Raw genomic sequence first — 20,519 nt, forward strand, 5'->3', positions numbered from 1 at the left:
TGATGACAAATGGGGTATAAAAGTAATGGAAAATGTGGAAGGGTCAGGTGGGGTGGAGACAGGGCGAACTCCAGCTCATCCAGCGTGGCTGAGAGTCAAGGTGCTAAACTCCTGGCTCCATCGAAGCACCAGCTCCTCGCTCTTGGCTGGGGACAAGAGGCTGTAACTCTCGTTCTGCAGACATCTCATGCGGGACACCTACACCGGGATGGGGCACACAGTCTGAGTTACAGAGCAAGGAGCCAGAGGTGTGGCGGTAGGGAGGGAGGTGTCAAAAGTCCCGCGAGAACCAGAGACTGGAGGGCATGGGCACAGGGCAGTAGAGGAAAGGAGGAAACAGATGTGGGTTTTTCAAGCTGCAAGACACCAAGTAGCCCAGCCCCCTCCTTTCGGAAATCAAGGGGCTGAGCCCGGGGGAGGAAGTGACTTATCCCAGACTTCTAGGTGAGTAAGAGCAGGGAGGCAACACTGCAGCCTCAACCTCTAATTCCCAACCCAGCTGGGGTTCTTCCTGTGGTGTCCTCAGGGCCCTCACCTCTCATCTGCAGCATCCCTGCCCGCAGCCCCCTTTGGTTGGGTGGGGGGGTGGGGGGCTTGCTTACTCTAAAGCGAGGAGAGGGAGTGCTCAGAGGGAGGCCTCTGCCCTGAGAGGCAAACAGGAAACTGCTCTCCACATCCCTGCTGTTTGAAGCAGGGGAGGTGGTGTGGCCCAGAAAAGATACCCAACCAAGGTGAATGATTGAGGGGCTGATGGGAAGAGGAGGGGCGCGGGGAGGGGCTCACCTTCTTTTCCCGGTTTCTCATCAGACACTGTTGGCTTTTGAAGGCACAGTAGTTCGGGTATTGCACATAGTCTGTGTCACAAATCTAAACCAGGAGCCAGGGATAGGCAGGCAGGGAGATATTAGTGCCCAAGGTGGCAGAACCAGGGGCAAGGGTGTGGCCCTTGAGAACCAGACCTCTTACAGCTGGGTACCCCCCCCTCCAAGGAAAAAGCCTTTGTCCCCTCTGCCTTTCCCATCCCACCCTCAGTCAGGAAGAAGCAAGGAGCCAGCCAGAGAGTAGGAAATGGCTGTGCTGCTATTCAGCTTGCTGGAGAAGTGGCTGAGAAATGGGGAAAGGGGCAGGGGGGCACTAAGGGTGCAGAACTGGGCCTTCACGCCCTGTTCTACCTCAGGGAGCCTTCTGGTGATAAGTAAGTGAGAGGGAGGATAGAACAATCTCTAATGTGTGACCTTGGGTGAATCACTTCCCTCGGTGGAACTTGCCTCCCGTCTATAAATTCAGGGGAGCAGCAGAGGTGATTTCTGAGACCCCTTCCAGATCTAGGGGCCCAGAGATAAGATCTGGGCAGGGACCCCTCCGCTCAGTGACCAGCCCTTTCTTAGCTCCCCTACTTTTCCTTGTCTTGATTTTCCCTGTTAAACCACAGACAGGAGGGGACTGGTGCTCAGGTACAACAGGTGGTTCCACAGAGGAGGTGACTTTGGGGAGCGGGGTGACAATGATGCCACTGAGCAGGGAAAGCACTGGAGGAGTTAGGGAAGGAAAATGTCAGACTGAGGTAGGGAAGTACTGGATGCGGGGGCGAGGAGCGGCCTCTCAGGCATCACTGAGTCATTTGTTGTAGAGATGAGTATAACTTTGGCCTACAATGAGAAGTGACTTGACCAGTCTACAGCCATACCACCCTGAGCACACCCGGCCTCCTCTGAGAAGTGACCTGGCCAAAGCCCCTTGGCAATAACTGGCCAAGCTGGGACCAGAACCTCTGCCTCTTGCAATCCAGTCCTGTGCTCCCCTATCCCTCTCAATTCTGACTTCTTTGATAACACAGTCCTGTTCTACTCTGTGTGTGTGTGTGTGTGTGTGTGTGTGTGTGTGTGTGTGTGTGGTCTATTGGAGACAGGCAGCAGGTTCAGTGAGGACTGGTTCTCAGAAGCTAGAGCCCAAGCCCCCTTCCACATCCCAGGGTTGCCTGGAGTAAGTAACTGAAAGAAACTGGGGTAAGTGAGGTGGGGCTGAGCTTTGGGGAAAGGCTCTGACCTTGGTGGGGAAATCCCCATCCTGGAAGCTGAGGAACTCAGTCTGGAGCCAGCCAGTGACTCGATGATCATCACAGCCCTTTGTGGCTAGCCGGGCACACCAGAAGTCCATGCGGAGCCCACCGTAAAAATCCAGCCCATAATAGCGTCCCGCTTTTATAGTCCCCATCTGTGGCACAGTAGACAGGGGAGAAGTGCGCACCTCTGCTTCCCCTGTAGGCCTCCCTTCCAGAAACCCAGATCTGCCTAGAGCCTGAGGCCTCCCCCACTGCAGGCTGCCCAGCCAGCTAGGTACCTGGATGCCAATGGACATGCTCTGTGATGAGAGGAAGGGGCTCACGAAGGGTGTTCTGTGGGAGTTGTCACACTGCTGCCGCTGCAGGTTACCCTCTGACTGGCACTGCTCCAGCTTCAGGGAGCAGAAGTCACAGAGGGGACACACAGGTACATGGTACCGCCCAAGGCTGTCGCAGACCTAGGACAGGAGTGCAGTTAAGGGGCTGAGGCTGAGACCGTTCCACTCCTCAGCCTTCCAGAGCTGTCTTTGCATTCAGGATCTTCCAAAGGCTTCTGTCTTTTCTCCCTGCCCCTTCCCCAAGGTTCCACAACGACCTCATCTCAGCTTTCTCTTTCTTCACCCTCTTCCTGGACAATGTATCTACTCCCAGGTCATCATCATCTCTCTGCAGGTGACACCGGATCTTTATAGTCAATTCTGATCTCTTTCCCAAACTTCAAATCCTCAGTTGCTGAGTGCCTGAGAGATATCCACCCTGGGACCCAGTGACCTACAACCACCTTTAACTTAGACTTTTGAATAGACCTTTGAATAGGTCCTAATTTCCTTTCTCTCTCTTTCTCTCTTTCCCCCCACCTCTCTCCCACCACCACACCGATGATAATGCTAACATTTACAAAGAGTTGATACAAGGTTAGGAACCATGGCTATAAATGCTACATCTCATTTAGTCCTCACAGGAGACCTACACTAGCATAGGTACTAATAATGTCTCCATTTGGTTGGCAGAGAACCAGCCAATGAGGCTAAGTTGCTCAAAACCAAATGTCTTAATAGATGGTGCAGCTGGGGTGTAGATTCAGTTCTTTCAACTTCAAACCCTATACTCTACCCAAGCACCTAGGTTCAAAACCTCCCAAGTTCCTGGAAGACATCCTCCTAGCTGGACTCTCCGCCCTGACTGCGCTCCCTCAGCCTTCTCAGGAGGATCTGCAGTCACTCCCACCTTCCTCTGGCTTCACCCCTGAGCACCCCGCACCGCAGTGCACAAAATCTCCCACATCACCTTGTTTGCTCACACAACGGCTCCTAAGGGAGGCATTGCTGTGTTCCTGTTCAAAAGTGGTTGCTAAATTCCTTTTCCTACCAAATTAAATACAAATGCATCAGACTGCCATTTGTGATGTTTCACATTATGACCCTTACTATCTCTTTGACTCTCTCCCACTTTGCTCCAGGCAAAAATGAACTCCTTACTGTTCCCTTAACCAAGCCCTAAACTCTGGTGGGCTCCCCATGACTCCTAAACTTCCTGCTCTTAAGAAACCTCTCTTCGACGCCCACCATACCCCTTTGGTAATGCCACTGAATCCCTTTAAGGGCAGGAGCAATATGCTCATTCTTGGTCCCTCATGAAATCTCTTCCTTGCCTCACAGCCTTTGCACATACTATTCCTTCTAGCAGGAAACTCCTACCAAATCCCTTCTTTTGCTTGGTTAACTTCTCTCCTAAGAGGTTCTCTAAGTCCCTCTAAGAAGCATTCTCTGATCCTCTGGAACACAGACAGTTGTCCCTTTCCACTCTCTCTGCACTTTGTACTTATCATCACAGCGTTTACCCTGTCACAAGGTTCTGCCGGTTTCCTCGTCCATCCCTCCCACTGAGCTTCAGGAGCTCCAAGATGATTAGATCTATTGTACTCATTGCTAATATCTCAAATACCAGGTTCAGAGTTGGTGCCCAATCAATATTTGTTGAACAAATGGGTGAATGGATGGCATACCAACTCTTGCTAACTTGTATTATTTGAAAACCTAAAGGATATTTTTCTTGGAATACGATTTTCTGGATGCTGAGGACGCATTGAAACTGGAATATCTCTACAAATCCCTGGAACAGGAGGGCTGCATCTCAGGTCCAAGCATTGAAGATGGTATGAACTGGATCAGGAGATGCATCAAGCCTAACAACTCAGAGAGCTGAGGAATGAATTCAGGATTGGAATGGATTCCAGACTAGTCTTGAGCTTTCCTCCTTTAAGGTGAGCTGGGGATGTCCTTTTTTTCTTTTTACAATTTTATTTATTTATTTTTAGAGGGTAAGAGAGGGAGACAAACATCAATGGGAGAGAAACATCAATTGGTTGCCTCTTGCATGCCCCCAACTGGGGATATGGCCTGCAACCCAGGCATGTGTCCTGACTGGGAATCAAACCTGCAACCTTTCAGTTTGTGGGCCAGCACTCAATCCACTGAGCTGCACCAGCCAGGGCATGGAGACGTCCTTCTAAAGAAGGGATTCCCACTGGTGAAAGAGCCTGTCCACCAATGCCTCATGCTTTCTGTATCCCTGCCCATGCCCCACCCCCAAGGCCTAGTAGTAGAGCACCAGGCCCAGGGGGTGCTCAGTGAGCACGTATCCATCAAAGAGCATGTGGGCCTACCTTCCTCCCAAAGCCAAGGGTTTCATCCTCCAAGTACCGCCAGGCCTTGGCTGTGGGGGTCATGATGCAGATGTTCTCCACAATGGAATAGCACATCACCAGTAAGGCTTCCACATGGGGCAGCTGCAAGAGGCTACAAGGAGACACCCCTGATTGGTGGGGATGGGCCAGAGGACTGGGGCAGAAAGCCTCATCCATTCTCTTCCCCTCCTCTCAGACACAATCAGCATACTGGATGGGGCCTTAGAGACCTCTGGACCAAGTGTTTCCCTTCAAAAATGAGGAACAGAGGTCCAGAAAAGGGGAAGTAATTTCCTCAAAGTTGCAATGCTCATTAAAGCCAGAGATAAGACCAGAACCCAAGGCTGGTAGCTCCAGGTACAGGGCTCATTCCAGTATGTCATGTAGGAAATGGGCAGGACTTAAACCCCTGATGGCCACTGAACAGGTGAGGCAGGCAGTTGCTAGGTGCACCTGAAGCCCACACAGGTCTGAGTGGGTCTGCAGGCCAAAGTTGGGAAGTGGGCTTCTCATTCCCAAAGAAGACAGCAGGAAGGGCAGGGCCAGTAGGGGAGTCAGAACTTCCTGTACCTGCCAGTGCTTTGGCTTCTCCAGACAGAGTCTTCATCATACATATCACTCATTTCTTCCACTTCCGAGGGAGATCGAATGAGCTCCTGGATGTTCTCCATCATCATAGGCGTAGACTTAGCTTCCCGCACCCGGGCAGTGAAAGAGAAAGGGTTGGAAAATAAAGAATCAACCTGGAGCTTGGGCTCTGAGTCTGTCTGCAGTCCAGGCATGGCCCGCAGTCCCTCATCGGCTCCCTGTCCTTCCTTCTGCTTCTCCTCTTCCTCTTCTTCTTCCTCTTCCTCTTCTTCTTCTTCCTCCTCCTCCTCCTCCTCCTCTTCCTCCTCCTCTTCTTTTTCCTCTTGCTCCTGCCCTTCCTCCTGTTTATGTCCTTGTTTTTGCTCTGGTTTGTGCTCCTGCCCTTGATCCTGGTTGTGTTCTGACCCTTGCTCTGGGCCTCCCAGGGACATGGAGGCTTGCAGCAGCTCCTCCACGTTGTTGTTGAGCAGCTCGGGCCAGGGCTGGAATGCCTGCCGTTCTGTGGCTGCAGCACAGTTTGGGAGGCACCGAGAAAGAGAAGAAAAGGGGCAGTTAACTTTCTGAACTATGAGTGTCTTTGTTCACAGAGGGACACACACATAAGCACCGAGGAGGAAGAAAGCAGCCTAAATCATAATTATTCACGCATTCGAGTATAGAAGACACAGAGAGGAATACAAATATCAAAATATTAGTACCATGGCGATTGTGGTCTTGGTGGCATGTCGCCTTTCCACCTCCCTTTCAAGCGCTCCTCTTCCTTAACCACCACCTCAAACACCACCTGTTGTTCCTCTCACTTAGGAAACAGCATGTACTCTGAATAGCTAGCATCTAATCCTTTCTAGACTGAAAATGTTATCTTACAGAAGTCCCAGAGGACTTTCCAAACACAGGAATGTTTTGGGGAGCTATAAAAAATTGGATTCAGGGCAGACTTCTAAGTCATGCCAGAAGATATTCTGGGACAGGAAAGTTCTAACTTGCATTCCTAAAAAACAGCCCCCGCCCCTTACCTAAAAGGAACTGCGTGTCCACACCTCCCACCCTCGTTCAACATTCTTCCCATTTCTCTACCACCGACTCCTTAAACCCTGGGCTCTAGGATTTATGAAAGGAGTTGCTGGTCGTCTCCCAGGTGCTGGGGGGGTCTCACCTGTGATGTGGGATGACACTGGGGAGGTCATTGTGCTGGGCTGGGCTTCAGTGGAAGCGTCTATCTCCTTGACAGCGTTAGGTGAGAGAATTGAGACTGGCTGGGAGCATCGGACCCTCTGCAAGAAGAGAAGAAAATGAGGGAATGCCTTTCCTGAAGGGTGGACTTCTACTTCAGTTTGTGCTTTTCCAGCATGCCACCTCTCTCACAGTTCCTGGGCAGGATAAAGGGACAGGGTCTCTGGTGGAACCCTCTAGTCCTGAGAAGGGATTCAACTGCCAGATAAAACTCGGGGTCTTGGCCACAACCCTGCCTTCAGTCTTTAGCGTTTGATTTGAATGAAAGCACTGACAATTAGAAGCCAGGGAAGGGCTTATCTCTTGGACTCTTCCCTCCTCTTCTTGCAGGAATGGAAGTGTTCTGATAGTCCAAATGCCCAAGGCGAGGCTGTATGCATACATAACCTGCGTAAGTGATTGGCAAAGTGGCAGGGAGGGAGGACCTAAGGATGGTCGTCCTGGAGTCCTTCCTTGGCTACTTACTGCCACTGCCACTGCCTTTGTCCTGGGACACCAGATTCACCTTTTCCTGGGCCTCACCTTTGCATAGTAGATGTGGTTGGAGCAACGGTACTGAGTAAACTGGCAGAAGGACTCAAACCAGGAGGCGTAGGGGAGGTCGGAGCAAACAGCGCCTGCGAAGGGGCAGGGTGGAGAAGGTGAACACACAGCGGGAGCTCCCTCCCGGCGGGGCCCTGGGCGCATCGGGTCTGGAGAGTGGGAAGTACGGGTGCAGCCTAAGAGGCCAGCCATGCCCTTCCCGTCTCCAGTGAGTACACAGCTGCCCTGCCAGGTGGGCCCTCACCATCCGGCACCAAGCCGTGATTCTCATACTGGTCCAGCTGGACGAGGGTGGGGTTCCGGCAGCCGTGGGTTGCACGGAGACGGCAGGTGGTCTCTGCCTTCCAGGTAGGGGTCAGTAGTGCGAAGAAGTGCTCATATTCGGTGGTGGAGAGAGGGCTGCCGGGAGTGGAGGCCAAAACTGAGTCCTGGGCTGGGGCAGCTGACGAAGGCAGGAGCAGCACTGCGGGGCGGGGGACAGACAGACGGAGGGCCAGAGCTCCAAAACCGGCTCTCCCCTGGGCCCGGGACCGACCCAGACTGGCCAGCGGGGCCTCGTGTGGACCAGGCACGCGGGTGTCTGGCCGGTGGGGACGCCAGGGGCAGAGACACAGGCGGGCCTGGAGGAGGCCCGGCAGGAGTTCAAGTCCGGAGCCAGGGATCCGGCGGCCCCACGCGGCCTCCCCCAGAAACGTTTCCGAAACGGTAGGGCGGCTTCGGGAGGCAGAGGGCCCGGCCGGGGTGGGGGTGGGGGTGGGGGTGGGGGTGGGGTGGGGTGGGGTGGGGTGGGGGCGGCGGGGACACCCAGCAGGTGGGCATCTCTCACCCTTCAGGAGTGAGAGAAGGAAGCCAGCAGCGAGCTTCCTCATGGCCCCAGACGGTCCGCCCGCGTTGCCCGGACCAAAGCGGCTTCCAACGGGCCGAGGCAGAGAGAGCCGGCGGGTGCGGCCGACCTCCGAGGACCAGAAGGGGCGGCCCACGTCACAGAGGGCCGGCGCGGGGCGCAGCAGCTGCCGCGCGGGCCCTCGCGTGGCCCAGTCCAGCTTGATGGTGGTATCATTGACGCTGTTCTTTTCTTTCTTTCTTTTTTTCTTTCCCAGCACAAAAACCAAGTATTTACCAAATATCTACTAGTAAGGGATGCTCGGCATATTCTTTCAGATATCAGAGAAACCTAAAATATCCGTGAATAAAAGAGACCCCTGTGTCCAAAGGAATGAACATAAACGTCTCCAGGAACAACTAATAAGGGATCACGTTCTCCTTCATGTTCCTATAGATTTTATTTTCACTTTTATTGCAGTACTACCAATGTATTATTGCAATTATTTGTTTACACGTCTGTCTTTCCTTCCGGGGCCGTGGGATTTGGGGATGGCGGGGATGGCGGGTCTTACTGTGCTGACACGGGGCCGGCCTTCAGTGAACGGCAGCGGGATGAAGGAATGAGGCGGGACAGGCTGCTGAGTCCTCACGTCTTAGAGAGAGTGTGCTTATCTTGGTCTTGGGGGAAACGAGGTTTTATATATTTCCTCAAAAATCTTTTTTTTAAAGATTTTATTTATTTATTTTTAGAGAGGGAAGGGAGGGAGAAAGAGAGAGAGAGAGAGAGAAACATCAATGTGCGGTTGCTGGGGGTCATGGCCTGCAATCCAGGCATGTGCCCTGACTGGGAATCGAACCTGCGAGACTGGATCGCAGCCTAAGCTCAATCCACTGAGCTATGCCAGCCAGGGCTCAAATATCTTTTTAAAAAATTTTATTGAATTTATTGGGTTGACACTGGTTAATAAAATTACATGGGCTTCATGTGTACAATTATATATCATCTGTATATTGTACTGTGGGTTCACCTTTCCACCCCCGTTTATCCACCCTTTTTCCTCTTCTAGGCCCCCACCCAACTTTCCCTGTTGGGATCACATACTGTTGTCTACGAGTTTTTTCTTAATCCCTTCACGGTTTTCACCCTCCTCCTCCCTTCTGACAGCTGTCAGTGTGTCCTCTGTTCTATGAGTCTGTCTCTATTTTGTTTGTTTTGTTCGTTCGATTCCACAAATAAGTGAAATCATATCGTACTTGTCTTTCTCTGACAGGCTTATTTCACTTAGCATAACACTCTCCAGGCCCATCCATGCTGTTTCAGAAGGTAATATTTCCTTCTTCCTCTTCTTCTTCTTTTTTTTTTTTTTTTAGCCCTGTAGTATTCCACTGTTTAAATGTACCAAAGCATTTCTATCCACTCATCTACTGATGGGCACTTGGGCTGCTTCCAAATCTTGGCCATTGCAGATAATGCTGCAATGAACATAGGAGTGCATATATTCTGTCAAATTAGTGTTTTGGGTTTTTCCAGATATATTCCAAGAAGTGGAATTGCTGGGTCATAAGGCAATTCCATTTTTTAATTTTTTGAGGAAAGTCCATACTGCTTTCCACAGTGGTTGCAGCAATTTGCATTCCCACCAACAGTGTGCGGGGGTTCCTTTTTCTCCATAAATACTTGTCGTTTGTGAATTTATTGAAGACAGCCATTCTGACAGGTATGAGGTGATATCTCACGTGGTTTTAATTTTCATTTCTCTGATGATTAGTGACATTGAGTATCTTTTCATGTTTATTGGCCATCTGTATGTCCTTTTTTGGAGAAATGTCTATTCAAGTCCTTTGCCCATTTTTTAATTGGATTGGGGTATTTTGGGGTGTTAAGTTGTATAAGTCCTTTATAAATTTTGGATATTAACCCCTTATCAAATGTATCATTGACAAATATGTTGTCCCATTCAGTGAGTTGTCTTTTCATTTTGTTAATGGTTTCTTTTTCTGTACAAAAAAGTTTTTAGTTTGATGTAGTCCCATTTGTTTATTTTTTCTTTTGTTTCCCTTGCCTGAAGAGGTATATCAGAAAAAAAATTTGCTACATGAAATGTCTGAGATTTTACTGGCTATGTTTTCTCCTAGGATTTGTATGGTTTTGAGTGTTACATTTAAGTCTTTAATACATTTTGAGTTTATTCTTCTGCATGGTGTAAGGTGGTCAGTCTAGTTTCTTTTTTTTGCATGTATCTGTTCAATTTTCCCAACACCATTTACTGAATAGACTGTCTTTACCCCATTGTATGTTCTTGCCTCCTTTGTCAAATATTAATTGACCATAAAAGCATGAGTTTTTTTCTGGGTTCTCTATTTTCTGTAGATCTATATGTCTGTTTTTATGCCAGTACTATGATTGTTATGGCCTTGTAGTATAGTTTGATATCTGTTGCTATTCAGGGTCTTTTTTTCGCTCCATATAAATTTTTGGAATATATTTTTAAAAAATTTTACTTATTTATTTTTAGAAAAAGAGAGGGAGACAGAGAGGGAAAGAAACATCAACGTGCCATTGCCTCTCATGTACCCCCTACTGGGGACCTGGCCCCAAACCCAGGCATGTACCTTAACTGGGAATTGAACCAGTGACCCTTTGGTTTGCAGTCTGGCACTCAATCCACTCAGCCACGCCAGCCAGGGCTGGAATATTTATTCTAGTTCTGTAAAATATCACTGGTATCTTGATAGAAATTGCATTGAATTTATAGATTACTTTCAGTAGTATGGTCATTTTAATGTTAATTCCTCCTACCCATGAACACAGTATATGCTTCCGCTGTATCTTCTTCAATTTCTTTCTTCAGTGTCTTATAATTTTCAAGTATAGGTCTTATACATCTTCGGTTAAATTTACTCCCAGATATATATATATAGATATATTGGTGCAACTGTAAATGGGATTGTTTTCTTAGTTTCCCTAATAGTTCATTATTCATGTATAAAAATGCAACCCATTTCTGGATATTTATGTTGTATCCTGCTACTTTACTGAATTCATTTATCAGTTCTAGTAGTTTTGGTGGGATCTTTTGGGTTCTCTATATATAGACTCATGTCATTTGCAAGTACTTTTACTCACTTTCCAATTTGGATGCCTTTTATTTCTTGTGATTGCTGTGGCTAGGACTGCCAGTATTATGTTGGATAAGGGTGGTGAAAGCAGACATCTTCATCTTGTTCCTGATCTTAAGGGAAACTCATTTAGCTTTTGCCCATTGAGTATTATGTTGGCTATGGGTTTTTCATATTCTGAGTTTTAATCATAAATAGATGCTGGAGTATCAAATGCTTTTTCTGCATCTTTTAACATGATCACGTGATCATTACCCTTCATTTTGTGATGTATCATGTTAATTAACTTGCAGATATTGTACCAACTTTGAGTCCCCAAAACAAATCCCACTTGATCAGGGTGTATTAATGTATTGCTGGATCCGGTTTGCTAATATTTTGTTGAGAATTTTTGCATCTATGTTCATCAGGGATATTGGCCTATGATTTTCTTACTTTGTAGTGTCTTTATCTGGTTTAGGAATTAGGATAATGCTGGCCTCATAAAACAAGCTGGGGAGTCCTGCCTCCTCTTGAATTTTCTGGCAGTTTGAGAATTACAGGTGTTAGTTCTTTGAATGCTTGGTAAAATTCATCTGTGAAGCCACCCGGTCGAGTTTTGTTGGAAGTTTTTGATTACTTTCGATGGAGTAGGTTATGTGTTCTTTTCTATGTGTATCACCTTATTTCTTTTCCAAGGGAATCCCATACTGGATATTATTATTATCCCTATTCTGCAGATGAGGAAACTGGCTTTGAGAAACAAACTGCCCAATAGGTGGTGAGGCCCAGATGTGAGTATCGGCAGGATCTGGGACGGGGGACAGACATGGAATATACAACACAAAGTCAGGGCCTACCTAGGTAGGAACCGGAGAGGAATTCTTCAGGTAAGAAATGAGCCAAAAGGGGAAACAAGAGCAGGGGAGTTCAGGTGTAAACACGGCTCAGTCTAGGGAAGTGGTTTCCCAGTGGGAGATGAGCAAGACAATCCACAGGTGTAGGGGAAAAGTGTTTTTCTGATTTGCGTTTAAAGTAAGAAATCTAGCTAATATTTACTATAATAGTACATGTATAAAACACAAATACATATTTATTGGAAATTAAGTGGAAGATGTTTTATGGAGAAAAGATGTACACTTCAAAAAGTTTTGTAAACCCTTGGTCTGAGGCACACCAACCCCACCAGCCAGCTTTGTCCTTCCCAAATTGAGAAGTTGGACATTCTGGTGCACCTCTGGTTCCATGTCTTGTCTTACTTTTGACATGTCATCCTCCCACCTCTTATCTAACCCAAAGGATGGGAAAAAATGCTGAGCGCATGTACTAAAATGGTGTCTCTATAAAAACACAGCAGGCCAACAGGTATAGCTTTTATTCACCTACCCAAGTTCTTTTACACGTGGCTTATCTGCGTTCCACCTTGACCTCTCCCATTCACAAGGCCAGGACGAATCCTCTTGGCACAGAGGAAGGGGAGCCCCCTCCATGGAAAAAGCAGGAATAGAACAATGAAAGTTTATTACACCATAGCCCCACCACAGGGTGGAGGGAATTAGGAGGGTTGGGGGAGCGCCCCCATGCTACTGCCCCAGTCCTTAAATACAAAGCAAGGGGAATGAAGAGGACCCTCCCTTGGAAATACAGCACCAACCTCAGCATGGAGGCAAAAGGACAGTGGGTAAGACCACTTCCTTCTGAAGGGGGTGGGCCGAATGAGAGCACTACCCTTAGTGGCTGCAGCACCCCTCCCTACGGGATTTGGGTGCAGCCTCAGCACCAGGAGTGGAGACAAGGCAGGAGAAGGGATGACAACACTGCACCATTCACTTCTCCCTGGAACCCCTGGCCCCAGCACCGGCTTTCCTCTCTGCACTAGCCCAGGTCAGGAGATGTGGAAGAAACTGTGTTAGAATCCGAGGCCCTTATCTATTTCTTCTTCCGTTCTTGGGAGCAGCGTGGGCAAAACCTAAAAAGAAACAACGCGATTGAGCAGAGAAGAGAGAAAGTGAGTGAAAGGGAGAATGCCCTCTGCCATTCAGAGTAGGGGCAGTCCAGCTCCTACCGCAGCTCTCTCTCACCATTTCCCCCGAGGCTTGGTTGTCAGCCCCACACAGGCAAAGTGGAACCACTCGATGGAGCACTAGGAAAGAGGGAGGAAGCAGAAGTCAGGCCAGGGTGGGGCAGAGGAGAAAAAGGAATCACCCCCACCCCCACCCAAGGTTCCTTAGGAGTATTCTTTTATCCCATCCCTTTGGAGAATTCTTCAAGGCCCCAAGGCCAAACAACTCCAGTCACCTTCCTCCTATTCTGAAGTCCCACTATTCAACCATTCCCCTCTGCCTGCATCTCATTTCTACTTCATGCCCCCAGGACCGGCCATCCTCAGTTAAAATGGTTCTCACGTCAGGGTTGTCACAGCCAATCATTTCTCCATAGGAGACCTGGTGACAAAGGCAATAGGTGGGTTCGTTGGGATCCACAGGCATATCCAACACATCAGAGGGGTGGACACTGCCAAAGGTCACTGAGGGCATCCCATACTCAGGACTTCTGCATACCAAGAGGAAGAGAAAGTGTCATCTGCAGGAAAGGAAGCTAAAACTTGAGACTCTTGGAGGTGGCTGAAGATCTTGGTGGGGCAAATGATTTGGGGCTTCGCTTCTCTGTCCAGCAGGTACCAAAATGGTAAGGAGAGGAAATATGGCACAGAAGACAGAGAAAGTGGCAAGGGGCAGTGCAGAGTGGGCATGGGGCCATGGAAGAGAAGAGGGTGTCACCTGGCCAAGTGCTCCCCGAAACACTCACGTGCGCACAAGTTTTAACTTCTTCTGAGCAGCCTTGGGGGCTTCTTCATCTGAGTTTTTCCCTTTGGAGCGAGCACGGGCAGCTTTTTTCTCCTTCTGAGTCCGGCCTTCTAGGAAAGAGGGGGAAAGCCAAAAGGCAGGGAGAAAGACAGGTTAAGTCCTCCTCCTTCCCCCTCTTTCCAACCTGGTGCCCCTCCCTCACAGCTGAAGAGCCGGCTTCTTCTCCCCGATTCCTTGACCCGCTTCTCACAGCCCACCCTCCTCCTCACTCTTTTTGCCTTTGCTGGAAGAGCTGTCATAGTCACTTGACTCAATTTGTTTCTCCTTCAAATCAGCCTCAAAACGGGCCAGGTCTGTGTCCAGCCGCCGAATGTGTTTGTCCACCTGGGTGGAAAGGAAGGAAAAGGAAGAGGTGCAAGGTTAGCGCCAGTAAACGAAGACTGGTTAAGTAAGATTCTATAGCTCTCCCAGACCCAAAACAGATCCCAACACAGCTGAAGGAGGGGTCGAGGACCCTGAGGAATAGATGGGAGGTAGGTGGGGAGCCATGAACAGGGCCATACCATCTCATAGGTCTGCATGGCAAGCTGCACCTTGTCATCACCAAATTCCTTGCACTTGCCATAGGCTTCCTGGATCTGTTTGAGAAGGGCCAATTTTTCCTCGGAGCTCAGGTTGCGGGCGCTACTCATATACTCAGTGGCCAACTTGTCAATTTCAGCCTTCAGGTCTACAACAGAGAGAGGCCTGGTCACAATGGCCCCTGAGTGGCTAGGTGATACACGTTTCTTCCTCTTGTTGCTTGGACCTTTTCCATTGACCATGATAACCTCTGAACTAATACGTACTGCATGTTCATTGTGCCATGTACTTAAGTAATATGATAGTATTTGTTTTAAAGTTTCCTTCAGGTGCTGAAAACATTGCTATCAGAGTTGCAACTTAAATGATTGAAACATGATAGATCTTTTGCACATTGCACTAATACAAAGTATGATTTTGTGTTGTCTAAAGACGCTTCTTTGCAGGGCTTGCTGCTGCTTCTTGAATGATGAATTTTGTCTCAAAAGCCACCTGGTTTCTTGTGGCAAAAAATACCCCACAGCAGCTCTGAGTGCTGTAAACAAGGCTGGGTCATTCACTGCTGCTGGCTCTGCATCTATAACTCATCATTTAAAATGAGACAAATAAGTCTTCAACTTACTGCCCACTCTATTTTGCTCATCATCTGCAATTTGCTGGTAACTTCCAGCACTTTTTTGTTTGATATCTTATATAGTGCTCCAAACATTTTAATATTGGAAGGCTGGCAATGTCCCAAGACACTCAGACTACAGATGTCTACTGCCTAGTAGTTGGTAGGGATCATAAAATACATTGACAGAAAGAGACAGAAGCATGACTGTAACACAGTGCAGTGACAGGTGACAGGATGGACTGTGCGCATACTATGCTTATGCTCCACTTCTTCAAGGCCCTTAAAGGAAGCTGGAAAAGCAGGTAGTTTGGTAATTTCCAACTGGCCTTTCTGTGCTTAAACTCAAGAGTTGGAACTGTATTACAAAGAAAGCAAGCTGGTCCTCAGAATTCAGCAGACAGTTCTCAAGGGCCTACATCCAGGGTTTTAGATGATCTCCTTTTCAAGAGTAAACTTATCCAGAGTAACTTAAATCACAATTTTAGGTATTCTATTACCAGCTTATTAGAGTCTTAAGCATGGTTTCACAAGGATGGAAGGTAAGACCTACATGTCCTTCAGCAGGTTTGGGGGATAGCTCCAACAGACACCTCTGACTTTGAAGGGACCAACCTGACCATTGCAGTGCAGCCTCAGGCTCCAAGTGAATGTCTCAATGCAGCCACACTTGTTCAACTTCCAAGGAAGGCCACAGATGGTATCTAGTGCTGCTGTAAGGCTGAAGAATACAGTGTAGAGTTCCTGATGTTAATTGCTGCTTTTCCTTCTTTTTTTTCCCTTTCTAAGAACTTTTCATACAGCAGAGTTCCTGTCTACCAGCGTGAGGTGCAGTCTAAAGCTGTGTTGAATTTTGTGACAGTAACGTTAACAATCCAGTGGAGTAGAAGGATGCTAGCCTTCCTATAAATATATTGAACATGGAGAACGGACATGACTCTGGTGCTGACTTTGGTTCGTTGAATTGTTCTTGAGGAAGATATACAGGACATAGCATCTCTGAATTCTTGAGGTACTGTTGCAATACTCCATTTGTTATGGAAAGATAATAGTGAAATGCAGATCATCACTATTTTCCTTTCAAAAAATGCAAGAGAGTAAAAAAGAGAAAGAAGCCAAAGTTCTCCAGATCAGACCGGATGATATGGTAATGCCGAACAGAAAAAGAAATGACCACATACACCCGATATACACATGGGACCGCTTATTCTGTACATACCCTCTGTTCTTTGGTCCAGGTCCCTCATGAGCTGAAAGTTTCTCTGCAGTTCAAAGGGGAGGTTTTCAATACCTAGGGAGAAGAGGAGTAACTGAGACTCACTGGCCTTCATAGGTCTTATAGCTGCTTTTCAAGTGCAGGTCCAAAATAAGACTCAGATTTCCCTCCTTTGAACCACTGGACGCCTCTGGAACAGCAATCATCATTCTTTCCTCAGAAGTGCCAGTGTCTGCTTCTCTTCACAACCAACCTCTTTATCTCTGCACAGCTTTCCCACCTTTCCCCCTTTGGAAACTTTACAAATCAGCCCTTCCCTTTCCCTTATAGTCAATCTCTGCCTCTAAGTCCCTTGCTCTCAACTTACAAATATCCTCCTGGTATCCTCCACCACTCATCACATACAAACTTCCAATCTGCGCTCCATACAGTAGCCAGAATGTTTTTTAAAAAATGCAAATCTGGCCCTGGTTGGGTGGCTCCGTTGGTTAGAGCATTGTCCAATATGCAAAAAAGGTCGCGGGTCTGATCCCCAGTCAGGGCACATAGCTAGGTTGCAGGTCTGACCCTCAGTTAGGGTGCGTACGGAGACAACTGCTCGATGTTTCTCTCTCACATCGATGTTTCTTTCTCTCCCCCTAAAATCAATAATATAATCGTCAGGTGAGGACTTTAAAATAAAAAATGCAAATAAAAATGCAAATCTGTTCACTACCCTGCTTATCACCCTCCAGTAACTTCTTACAGCACTATTTCTCCTCTTGTTCTGCACTTTCTGGCCCTTGCTTACCTCATACCAGCCTTAACGCATGTCAGTCTCCCTTTGTGCTCTGTCTGCTCTGACTACACTGGCCTTCTCTGAGCATCTGGAACTTGACAGCAATCTTCCTGCTACTTGGCATTCCACATGCTGCTCTCCGTGCCCAGAATGCACCACCTGATCTTCCTCATCCCACCTCTGCCATACCTCCTGGCCTATTCAATTCCAGTTTATTCTTCCAAGTTCAGCTCAACCCTGACTTCTCTAGACTCCAATAAGTGCCCTGGAGTTTGCTGTCAAGTTATTCTATCTCTACCCTTCTTTGCACTTATCCAACTATAATTAAATAATTGTGTAATTAGTAACAGTATTTTTGGTATGTCTCCCCAGCCTTCCAGAAGGGCTGGGCATGCCTGTCCTCTTCTATTTCTCTAGTGTTCAAAACTGTGATTTGCATACGAGGGTCTTCAATAAATACTTGAACAAATGCATGAATACTTAAATCTCTGCCATTAAAAAAAAACCTTCTCTGCATGACACTTCAAATTTTAAAACGCCTCCACTGCTTTAACTTATAACCTCAGACCTGCTACCACCAGTTTACTCCGATCACTTTGTCACCAAATGACTTATCAAAGCAAAATGGTCTTATCAGTCCTATCCTAAAATATAAGTCTTACTGTCCAGTTGGAGACCTCTTCTCTCCTTTGAGTAACTTTCTTCCCTTTGGATTCTGAATCTCATCATATACTTACTGGTAGTTCCTACACTAACATTTCCATAGTCTGTCCCTTCAACATGAATGTTTTCTTGAGATTACTCTTTAACCTTCTCATTTTCTCCATGAGATCTCATTCATTCTCATGGATACAATTACCACTTCTTTTTTTTTTAAGGTTTTATTTATTTTTAGAGAGAGGAGAAGGGAAGGAAAAAGAGAGGGAGAGAAATATCAATGTGTGGCTCCCTCTTGCGCACCCCCCACTGGGGACCTGGCCCACAACCCAAGCATGTGCCCTGACCAGGAACAGAACCAGTGACCCCTTGATTCACAGGCCTGTGCTCAGTCCACTGAGCCACACCAGCCAGGGCACAATTACCATTTCTATGCTTAAGTCTAAGTTGAATTAAATATATTTCTGTTACTCTGAATTTCTTATCTTGTTGATGACATATTGTCTACCTCACTTCCCAAGCAGGGAATCAAGAAATCACCTTAGACCCTTTCTTCTGTCTCAACCACTTGGTCAGTCGGTCATATTTAACTCCCCAAAACTTGTCACTCCCTGAGATAAGATCCTCATTATTGAGTTGGACTATTACCACTAATTCATCTATTACAAAGGTTATCATGCTCCAATTTATCACACATCGGTCATTTTCCTTTATAAAAATCATTCTATTTAAAAAATCTGTTGGTTCCTCACTAAAATGCTTGGCTTTTAAAGGCCTTGCACTGCCCTGGCTGATGTAGCTCAGTGGATTGAGCATCAGCCTGCAAATTGAGAGGTTACCAGTTTGATCACTGGTCAAGGCACATTCCTGGGTTGTGGGCCAGGTCCCTAGTTGGGGGTATGTGAGAGACAACTGATCAATGTCTCTTTCCCTTTCTTTCTCCCTCCCTTTGCCTCTCTTCAAAAATAAATACATAAAATCTTTTTTTTTAAAGAAAAGTCAGAAATCTCTAATAAAATAAAATTTAAAGAAGACCTTGCACTATCTAGCTCCAGCCTCTTTCTCCACTCTCACTCCCTCCCATTCTTCCACTTTAAGAGTCCTATACATCAAACACCTCGACCTTACTTTCCCCTGAGGTTGCCCCGAACCCATCATAATACTTTGCTCATACCTTTCCCAACCTGCAATTCCCTCTTTCCACACTGGCAAACACTCAACCTTCAAAGCTCTATTCAAACATCACATCCTCTGTAAAGCTTTACCTACATCCCCAGATAATGAGCTTCTGTATCTCCAGTGTTACTAAATGTCCTTTTAAACTATTTTTAATATTTCACTTGTCACACTGTTTTATATTTATTAGCAGAATCTGTTTCCTACTAGACTGAGCACTTGAGGCCAAGGGCTATGTCTTGTTCATTTTTTGTTTTTATATCCTCATTATCTGCCATTATGTCTGATGCATAGCAGACCCTCAATAAATGAATGAGTGAATGAATGAATGACTCCCAACACTAAGACAAATGGAAGCACATAGGATGACAGGCTTTGTGAAGGGCTGGGTTATGTAAAGTGGCGTAAACAAAACACCAGATTTCCATCTGAAGGGAACTGGATCATTACTGCAAAAAAGAGAAGCATTCCAAGTCATGATTTCACAGTGGTTATTTAAAAGCCCCCATCGTTACGAGAAAACGCTTTTGAGAAAGAATAAGTAGAGAAGCTGCGAGATCTCTGTCGCTACTCCAAATGGCAGTGAGTGATATACTAAAATGACCAATTCGGAATGATTTTGAGGGGGGAAATTACAAATATCATATTACATATTAATTACATATAGTTTAATATATATATAATATACATAGTAAAGATGGAGATCCTAAAGATGGGGACAGCAAATATCTTCCCAGGGATGCCCGTCAAGCCCTTCAAGTAACATCCCTGAGTCCCTCCACGCAGCCCCTCCCTCATCTACCCCTGAAAGCGAGGCTTCATCCTGCTGCCCCGCCCCCTCTTTCTTCATACCCTCCAATATTATCTTTCCCGGAACCCCTTCAAAACTGTAATCTTCCAACCACCGGGACTTCGGAGCCATAGATCTCTTCTGCCTCGACCCCCCCACCACCACCATTCTGTGACCCCTGACCCCCTCCTCCAGCCTGCTCTTACTGTCCAGATAATGTTCCAAATACATCCCCGCAGCCATCTTGAAGCAAAACAAAGCAACTTCCGATCCGCCCCGGAAGTGACTGAAACGCAACAGACGCTGAAGCTATTATTCTTGGGTTACGGCTTTTCTGCCCTTAAAATGAGAACTTCCGCCCTTAGTAAATTATTCGCCGGGACACATCCGCTGATGATGTTGACCCTTATCCTTTTGCGGAAGTGTCCACCACTGCCCGTAGAGATGCCTTGAAGCGGGTTGAGTCCACTTCCGCCCTTACTGAACCCCATACGCGATCCACCACGGCAGTCATGACGTCAGTGGAGGTCGCCATTTTGCATTCTCTATCAAACTTTTTTTCCCTCCAAAACGGGGATGTGCGGTAATGAGGTAAAAATCCCTGACAAAACTTGACTCTTGGATTGTATTCCATAAATACCCCTTTTCAGCAACTGGGAAATCTTTCTTTTGCAGAATATAAATATGTCTAGAGTTGATCCCCGCTGAATTAAGACTTTCTCTAAGGTAGCTAGTTTCTTAAGGAAGTTGGGGAGGCAAACTGAATGTTGTGAGATTTAAACCATCGGCATTTCTGTTCACTCACACGAACACCAACTCCCGAGGATTATTTTTTTAACATGGAAATAGTAGATTGCTTGTCAT

At 47.1% G+C, this 20,519-nt stretch overlaps 2 protein-coding genes across 5 annotated transcripts; both read right to left on the reverse strand.

Annotated features, from left to right (window-relative positions):
* Window positions 1-75: 75 nt before the first annotated feature.
* On the reverse strand, window positions 76-7,981 carry LOC123810735 (acrosin binding protein). The gene is made up of 10 exons (XM_045826693.1): window positions 7,939-7,981; window positions 7,357-7,575; window positions 7,092-7,186; window positions 6,493-6,610; window positions 5,319-5,841; window positions 4,728-4,860; window positions 2,341-2,520; window positions 2,047-2,214; window positions 784-867; window positions 76-198 (listed from the first exon to the last, which is right to left on the reverse strand). Exons 1-10 carry the CDS (start codon window positions 7,979-7,981, stop codon window positions 76-78), a joined length of 1,686 nt encoding a protein of 561 aa, XP_045682649.1.
* Window positions 7,982-12,402: 4,421 nt separating this feature from the next.
* Window positions 12,403-19,977, reverse strand: ING4 (inhibitor of growth family member 4). 4 transcript variants are annotated; one of them, XM_045826489.1, is made up of 8 exons: window positions 19,862-19,977; window positions 16,258-16,329; window positions 14,407-14,573; window positions 14,122-14,227; window positions 13,845-13,950; window positions 13,442-13,589; window positions 13,118-13,179; window positions 12,403-13,005 (listed from the first exon to the last, which is right to left on the reverse strand). In XM_045826489.1, the coding sequence occupies exons 1-8, from the start codon at window positions 19,896-19,898 to the stop codon at window positions 12,966-12,968; spliced, it is 738 nt and encodes a 245-aa protein (XP_045682445.1). In that variant the 5' UTR covers window positions 19,899-19,977; the 3' UTR covers window positions 12,403-12,965. The 4 variants fall into 4 exon arrangements, with proteins under 4 accessions (XP_045682445.1, XP_045682444.1, XP_045682443.1 ...); XM_045826488.1 differs by having other exon boundaries at window positions 13,845-13,953; XM_045826487.1 differs by having other exon boundaries at window positions 14,113-14,227.
* Between the last annotated feature and the right edge of the window lie 542 nt (window positions 19,978-20,519).

This window comes from Phyllostomus hastatus, unplaced genomic scaffold (assembly GCF_019186645.2).
Source record: "Phyllostomus hastatus isolate PE091 unplaced genomic scaffold, TTU_PhHast_1.1 phas_scaffold_755, whole genome shotgun sequence".
In the NCBI taxonomy this organism is placed as follows: Eukaryota; Metazoa; Chordata; class Mammalia; order Chiroptera; family Phyllostomidae; genus Phyllostomus; species Phyllostomus hastatus.

Excerpts from the sequence above, each read along its gene's own strand:
- LOC123810735 (XM_045826693.1), bottom strand. The coding sequence starts at position 7,981 with ATGAGGAAGCTCGCTGCTGGCTTCCTTCTCTCACTCCTGAAGG. Across the intron at positions 7,187-7,356 it reads TCACGGCTTGGTGCCGGATG|GCGCTGTTTGCTCCGACCTC; the intron begins GTGAGGGCCCAC and ends GCCCCTTCGCAG. Across the intron at positions 2,521-4,727 it reads CCCTTGGCTTTGGGAGGAAG|GTCTGCGACAGCCTTGGGCG; the intron begins GTAGGCCCACAT and ends CTCCTGTCCTAG.
- ING4 (XM_045826486.1), bottom strand. The coding sequence starts at position 19,898 with ATGGCTGCGGGGATGTATTTGGAACATTATCTGGACA. Across the intron at positions 13,590-13,844 it reads AAGTTAAAACTTGTGCGCAC|AAGTCCTGAGTATGGGATGC; the intron begins GTGAGTGTTTCG and ends CTTGGTATGCAG. Across the intron at positions 13,006-13,117 it reads ACCAAGCCTCGGGGGAAATG|GTTTTGCCCACGCTGCTCCC; the intron begins GTGAGAGAGAGC and ends GTTTCTTTTTAG.